The 8,164-nt window shown below is 42.5% G+C and overlaps 1 protein-coding gene across 1 annotated transcript in view; it reads left to right on the top strand.

Annotated features, from left to right (window-relative positions):
• The window catches only part of TCF7L2 (transcription factor 7-like 2 (T-cell specific, HMG-box)), a 220,612-nt gene that overhangs the window by 2,167 nt on the left and 210,281 nt on the right, over positions 1-8,164 (top strand). The window contains exon 3 of the mRNA XM_011927924.1: positions 65-300. Within this exon, the coding sequence (XP_011783314.1) occupies positions 65-300 (236 nt within the window). The remainder of the gene's footprint in view (positions 1-64; positions 301-8,164) is intronic.

Raw genomic sequence — 8,164 nt, 5'->3', positions numbered from 1 at the left:
GCCCGGATTCTTGGTTTGTGTGCAGCCAGAATGGACTCCTCCAAGCGGACTTGTGTATTTCTAGGGAATTTTGGCGCCTTGGGATGTATGGCGGGGTCTGCGCTTGCCAGCTTCCGTGTAGGCCCGTCGTGGGCCCTGGTGGGGGCAGAGACCAGGGTGTGCGGGCTCAAGGAGGTGCGGGGGCCGAGGGAGGCCGGGGCGCCTCTCCTTCAATGGAGTGGGCCGCCGATCGCCGGCCACCCAACTTTGGGGGCCCTAGGGCAGCGCGGGGTGCCGGGCTCGGGGGGCGCTTCCTGCAGGGTCGGTCCCGCGCCCAACCCTGACATTTGTTAAGACGGCTCATCCCCTCCCTCACCGGCCTCTGCCCCCTGCCCTCACCCTGAACCCCTTCCTCCTCATCCCTCCCTCCCTCTTCTAAGAAGCCTGGATTACGAATCTCCGGACGCAAGATGCATTTGTGCCCGGCTTCCCGGGATTGTCATTTTACACCTTCTCTGGTTTGGTCCCCTAACCCTTATTTACACACACGACTTTTGTTTTTTCTTTTTCGGTAACTCTAGATAGCAATTTGAAATAATGCACCCACTGTTCAGCAGCCGTGGATTCGGTGCTAATGGCCGAGGGCTTGCCGGACGGGAGTCGATCAGATCTACAAGTGTTTTTAAGCATTAAAATATTAACTATCAGGTTTGACTTGTTTTTTTGGGCCCTGGCAAAATGGCAAGGGCATGCTAGACCGGTCATTTTTTTATGGCTAGGGAAGAGAAATAATTATTCCCCCCCTGCCCGGCGCCCAGGCATGCTTGGGAAGCTGGGAAAGCGGTTCGGCTCGACCCCCTTCTCCAGGGCCAGTTCCACCAGGCTGCAGGGGCCGCGCTCTGGGCTTGCAGCTGTAGGGGAAGCACAGTTCGCTTACTTTGTGTTTTTCTTGAGAGCTTGTGGGGCATCTTAAAGGGGACCGTTCGGCTCAGAATCGCAGTGTTCGCCTACCAATAAACCGGCCCAAGCAACATTCCAGAGAATCCCTGAGAATTTCTGCTTCTTCCCCCCTCCCCCTTCCGATGGAAACCTCCCTGGTATTATTTTAAAATCCACTTAACCATCTGAATATTGAGCTTTGATGGCGGACTTGCTAGCTTTCTTGACTCTTTTTAAACTCCCTGTCTGATGCTGGCAATCTTGCCATTCCTTCTCAAACTTGAGCAGTTGTGTTGTCTTGTAATTAGCAAACAGGGAAATTGTTAAAGGCAAATAAATGATTTCCCGGTGAGAAAGGGAAGGCTCCCAATGATCGGTCCCTTTTGTGGGCATTATAGGAATAGACGGCGTCTAGTTATTTTAATTGTGGACATAGCGGGTGGCCTGGTGCTGTGACATCAGATTGAGTCTCAGAAGACATTTCTGAACTCAGTAGGCAGTTTTCGTACTTACATGTCAAACACCAGCAGACATCTTTGTGTACACTGCCCCTTCCTCCTTCCTCCCTGTTACCTGGGTTAGATTATGTGCTCCAAAATTAAAGTTATTTATTTAGGCTGGTCAGCAGAGCAGTGGAAATGAGGACGGTAGGCTGTTGTATGTCACTCCTGACGTCTTCAATCAGAGGGCCAGCTTGCAATTCCAGATTTGATACAGCTGCGGGAGGAATGGAGGCATCCATAGGCAAGATAGCGGGCTTCCCATGCTCCTCTGAAATTCTTAGTGTTTTATAGGGTGTGTTTTTAATGGCAAGGTGTAAAGACAAATTTGCTGTATGCTTTATTATTTTCCCTTTGCTCCTTGGTGACGGTGATTTTTGCTACATTTTCTGTTACTTATGGTGTACCTGTAAGCAGCTGCATCCTTTAAAAAGCAAACTCTCTGGAACCCTGATTTCTGCTTTTTTATTTAAGAATGTAAAGAATTAGAGAGTATCATTAAATCGGCTTATGATGAATAATACCTTATCTCAAGAATAATGCTTTAATTGCTGAAGACACCATAAAGCTTGATAGTAATAATTTTATTATAAAATGACAAAGATTTCTGCATAATATTAATTTAGTCTTTGATACAGTAATAGGAATGGCTTTTAAAAAGACAGATTCAGATACAAAACTGCATTAAGGAGAGGTCTAGTTAAGTAGATGGGAAGTGTTAGAACTGCAAATATTAGAACTGTGGTAACATTTGTATACTAAAGATAAGAATACTGTAACCTATTAAAGTTGATTGGAAAAAGTAGTTTTACATTTCTTTTTCCCTCCTGGCAAAGGGGAAATAGGAATATGGTGGTTGAAATTCCAGTTAGGTTTGAAATTTCTTTTTAAGGACTTGATTATTCGAGCCCTTGCATCTTCTCTTATCCAAAGTTATTTGCTTTTCAACCGAGCTGTTTGCTACTAGGTTGAACAGATAAATAAGCTGCATCTTGAATTCATTTTTGAACTTGGAATCCAGCATTTAAAGGAAACTGAGAGGGGCCTATTCATTGGGGTTTTATTTAGCCGGGCAACTTCTCTTTCTGGCTTGTGAAAAATGGATGTTTTTTCCTCACTGAAACAACATAATCCTTTCTGATACAAAAGATTTAGACCTTGGAGTGTGAAGGGTTAATGGTGGTCCTTCCCAGTTGTCCTCCCACCCACCCCCCCACCCCTGATTGTTTTGACAACACTTTTCAAAGTGTGACATTCCAAGCCCCTACATAACAATGTAATATTACTGTAATTACACAGGTCATTACATTTTAAATAGAGAACAATAAAATGCTTATCACCCTGAAAAAGAACAGGTGTTCTTACCCTTCTTTGGTATTTATGCTAATTGTTTTTCATCTCCTTCAGAAATATTTATAGCGAACATGTTTAGATTTCAATCTCAATGTAACCGTATTAATTCCATGCTAATCTTTATAGGTTGGGGTTTAATGTCTGCAGTATGGATTATAGGCTCAACATTCACCCAATAGGTCATATTTTAATGATTATAAATTAAATATGCCAGCACTTTCCACTTTGTTGATATTGAAACTTTCTGAAACCCCAGAAGCAAACTCAGGCATTTGGGAACCTAAAGAGCTTATCTGAAAGACGTGTTTTTGGAAACTTTTGCCTGTTTAAGGGAAGGAGCTTTGACTGATGCCCTCTGTGTCTGATTGAGAAAGAATTTTGAGGAAAACAATCCTTGTTCTTGCCAGGAGTTCTTCACCTTGATTTTAATTTTACTGATAGGGATTTCATTTAGAGTCACTGCTGGAAGTTGGTCAGCTTTCTGTTTCTTAGCAAGCTGTGAAAAAGTTACCGGAAGGTTTCCGGGGGCTCGCAGATCAAGAATGCTGTTCTGTTTGCAGTGCTGGATCGCTGCAGTTCTGCACGCCATTAAAAAAAAAATATTTGCTTTAGAAAACTAGCATTTTAATAGTTGCACCAGAGGCTGTGCTTTTAAAAGATTACAGCAGAAGTCTTTCCAGGTTTTGAATGCCTCCTCACATCCCACAAGGTGCCCCTGGCTGTGTGCAAAAAGTGCCTAGATTTCTCGGTGGAGAAATCCTGGGGCAACTTCTCTCACACACGTGCAGTGGGTAAACTAGAAGGTATCTAAGAGGATTTTACATTTTGTCAGATGTTTCACAACAGGCCCCCCTGAATCACATTAAAAATGCACTGTCGAGAAAGGACAGCTGCAAATTTTTGTGTGGACGCGTGTTTCTGGACCGTGACTAAAACTCCGAGGACCTTTCCCCCAGCTGTCTGGAAGTTATGTGGAAGTTGGTTTATTGGCAGTTAAGTATGAGACAACCTGGATTTAGCAAATGCTCTCTCCTGCACAGGAAGTAGATGACATTATATTGGGGGAAGGGAGGAGATTTCAGGCAAGGAGTGATTTACTTTTTTTTTTTTTTAAATGCCGGAGTTGCCAAATAAATAAGCACTTTCCAGGGAAGTAGGTGTGAGCTTTTTAGTATTGGTGAGTGGCATTAGATAATATATTTGACCGCATTTACAATTCTTTTGAGGTGACACATTTCAAAGTTTGGAAAAGGAGGCTGAACCAAATTCTTGAGGGTCTTATTTTCAAAGGGGTGTGGGATGTGGGCATCTGAGTTTCTTCTGGGAGTGAATATTGGCAACCATGTAAGTAAATCTTCAACTCTGACTTATAATTGAGCACATTTGTGAAGGAAATGGTTAATTTTACAACCAAAGGCAAACTCGCACCTCGACAGGTCTGCTGAAAGAAATGTGCCCCAGTCTTTTGCTGGCAAGCACACCACCAGGTCATAAATCCACAGGCTTTATTTACAGCCCATAACACTTATGAATGTTAAGATATTTGACGCCACGTTGGCCTTATAATATTCAAGGTCCGCAGACATTGGCAGTAGCTCAAATTTCTCTCACTAATTATAAGCAATGAGATGGGGGGGTGGTATCCTAACGCAAATACTGCCTTCCCCTCTCTGCTGACCCCCAACTCTGCGATCTGAGTTTACTGAGACAGACACCACCACTCCTTTGGCAGCTGACTTGTACGTTTCCTCTAGGCTATTGTTATACACATTTATAAAGAGCACTTTCGGGAATGGAAATTCAGTGGGGGCTCTGCACAAATGCCTTTTTCAAAAGCAAAGTTGCTCTAGGTGTTTGCATCTTTTCTCTTCTCTTTTCTCCCCTTTTCCTTTCTTTCTCTTTTCTTAATCCCCCCAACCCCCCCACTTTTGTTTTTTTTTTTGAGATTACATTGCCTAATTGTGCATTTTCCCCAAGAATACTTAAAGAAACCTGGTGTGGGAGACAGCTCTTTAATTTATATGATGTTCCCCCGAGTGGAAGGAAAAATGTACACATTACCTAGTACACTAGTTAACGTGAGAGTTTTTAAAAAGGTGAGGTGAGGTGTGAAGAGAGTTGATTAAAAGGATATGATAGGTGAGGGGAAAAAATCCAGGTTTACATCGGGGATGGGAGGGCTGCTTATTTGCGAAAAATGTACTGGTATCTGGGGGAGGAGGCACAGAAAAGTAGTCAGGGGAGACAGAATAAATGCCTAAGAAAGATTAGGAAAGTGTAATACAAGAGGACAAAGATTTGGGCTTGGGGGAATTGAAATTGGAGATTGGAAGTTTCCTCATGGAGGGGCATGGGAGTACCCTGGGCTGGGCTATTACAAAGGGATATTGCTTTGCTCAGCAAAGATGGGCTGCGATCCCTTCATTACCCAGGGCATTCTACCTAGCCACAGATGTGTTTCCTATCAGTTACTGTGTAAGCATCTGGGGGTGGGGCATTATCTGTGGTGGAGACCGGAGTGTGAGAGAGAAGGCCAGTTGTCCTACTCATTTTAATTTATGTTGAAAAAGTGGGCTGTTCTGGTGTATTACAAACTGACTACGTGGTATGGGGGGAGGTGGGATTCAGAGGTGTTTGCCAGGCCAGGAGAGATGATGGCTCTCATTTCTGACTGGATCCTTCCTTCTATCCAACCCAAACTTAAAGACCCAGGCCGAAAGGTTTTCTTTTCTAATCAATGGCATGCAGAAACTTACTAGCCCTCAGGGATAGATGTGAATCCCTAAACAGCTCATTACAAAGATGGGGCTGTGGGATCTTTGAACGGGTTATCAGCCGAGGTGTTCTTTGCTTTCCCCATGATAGGTTTTTTCTTCCTTAGGCACATCTGATTTCGGGCTGGTAATTCGACCTGTTATATATTATTCTTTTTGTCATGCAGTAGCCCCAACCAGGTTGGTCTAAGGAGGAAGGAATGGCCAGGAGTGGGATCAGCCCTGAAGGAGTTAAAATTGCTCCCTAAAGTTTGGCATCCTGAAAATAAATTTGAGGCCTGGTAGGCATTAGCAGGGCACAGCACATTTACAGAGCTTAATTAGTACGCACTGTAATTGTTCATGGTCTGCCAGAAGAAGTAATGTTCAGGAAAAGTGGAGTCCCTCTCTTGCAGTCTTCAGCTTGAAACCGATAAATCACTTGCATATTTGTGTAGTGATTCAAATGGAGCTAAGACCTCTCCCATCCCAACATGTGGTAAATTGTAAAGTCAATGAATTGCAGATGTAGGCTACAGTGAGATTCTCTAAGAAAATGCAGAATGAATGGGAAAGAGTGATGCTATAAATATTTACTGAGAAGATAACTAGATTCCTTCGTGCTGGGCCAATTATGATGTACTAAAATATATTAGTAAAATGCTTAAAAAATTGAGAGGATTTGTGTGGGTCTTTGGGTGGGTTGGTTTGTTTTGGAAAGTGAAATAAAAGGCACTATGTTATTGTCATCAGTTTTATTAAGCCTGAATCACAATGGCATACCCAGGGAAGGACACATGAAACCCACATTAATGCAAATTAATTCGTTATGAGTTGCAGCACTGCGACTGCTAAGTGGAGTAATGATGGGGCATCATTTTAAGAGTGTTAGTGTAGCAACTTTTAATGAAAAATGCTGTGTTAGGAACATGTCTCAGCACTTCAGCCCACGTGTTTTTCTATGTGCTAGAAATATGTTTTGTACAAGAGCAGGAAACTTGATTCACTTTATTTTTTTCTGCCAAACAGTTTAAGAACTTTAATTATGTTTTGATGTTGAAAGAAAATCATCTAGTTTTTCTCAAAAATCAACCCAGAGATGCCTATCACCATAACCAAGTTCAAGCTCAACTTTTTTTTTTTTTTTTTAAGACTTTGCAGCAGAAAGTGGAAAAACAATGAATGTAGCATTTCCCCATAGACCTACAGATAAAACTTTCTTGAAGCGACTTTTCCCCCTTTTTTTCTTCTTAGAGAATTTTGGTCTCGGGCAATGTTGCAAGTCAATACTTCTTTCCCCAAATGTGAGTAGGTGGATACCTATAGAAGCTGTAAAAGTTAATGATCGTTCTCTGACTCATAGCTGATGGTTTCAGGTTGAGGAAAAGAAAAATTAATGAGGGTAAATAGACATTTGATGGAACATTGAGACAGTAGGAGAGATTGTTCTTGTGTCTAAAGGCATGCATTTTGTTGTAGCAGAATTTCTAAGGCAGAATGCCAGGAAGTGAAAGGGGATGCTGTCGTTAAGTTATTGTTTGGGGATGGTACAAATGTTCAGTGTCTAGATCTTTGCAGGAATGTTTAAGCTTAAGTACCAGGCAATGCTGGTTTTGCCTTTTCTCTTGAAGTCAGAGGCCCCCCTTGGTACTTTATAAGGGCAGGCAGTCACCCAAAATCTTGGTCAAAAGTTTATTTCCCATTAAATGTAAAAGGCTCTCAACACAGGACTGGGGGCAGTGGGGTAGGGGAAGCTGGGCTCATAATGGCCTGTGGTTGCTCAAATGACTAATGACCTAAGAAAAGGTCTTAGGTATACTAAAAAAGTATTTTGTTTCTTAAGGTAATTACATGGAAATTAGATTTCAAGTGGCTCATGGTAGTAGCTACAGGGTAGAGAGGGAAGTGTACCAAAAAAACCAACACCTCCTAGGAAATGATCTGTTTCTTTTTTTATATAGATAAGAGAAAGCCAGGTGATTCATAAAACTGAAAATAAAGTAAATGTTCCACCTCTTCCCAATTTAGCAGGACGAATAGGCATCAAAAATTAATGTTCATTGTGTTAGAAGTTAGCTTAGTGCTGGAAAAACCAACAGAGGATTTCAGTTGTTCTAGTTGTGTTTGAGGAGGAGATTCCTGTGGTTGAAAAAAGCTGTTTCCCATTCCACGTCTGGATATCTCTGATGTTTTGTATCAGAAACATCAAATTTAGAGCCCAGTAGTGATTAGAAATAAGACGAAGAATCTAGATATGATGATAATAAGGGAAGGGGTTAATCTTAAAATGTTGGTCTTTACATTGCTGAAGAATTTTGCAAGCCTGTGCTGAGAACTTCATGGTTCTTCCTCTGGACAAGTGAGGGTTGAGGCATTTGTGGGTGGTAGAATGGGGAATGGGCTTGGTCACTGATTTTTGTTGAGAGCTTCATGGGAAGGAATGAAGTGGAAAATACGTTGGAGTTCTCTTCTGGTGACTCCCTGGGTACTCTAGGCAGGGAGGTGCCATTTTGAAGGTGTGGGGCATAGCCAGGTGAGAGCAGCCATGTTTGCCGGATGAGGAAATGATGTGGAGTGGTCTTAGAGCACTCCCAGTGACTGGTGCAGGACAGTCCCAAGAGATGATGCAGATGGGAACCT

Source organism: Colobus angolensis, unplaced genomic scaffold, assembly GCF_000951035.1.
Source record: "Colobus angolensis palliatus isolate OR3802 unplaced genomic scaffold, Cang.pa_1.0 Scaffold75, whole genome shotgun sequence".
NCBI classification, from domain to species: domain Eukaryota; kingdom Metazoa; phylum Chordata; class Mammalia; order Primates; family Cercopithecidae; genus Colobus; species Colobus angolensis.
The sequence above is the reverse complement of the archived record's forward strand: the minus strand, read 5'-3'. Positions and strand labels throughout refer to the sequence as shown.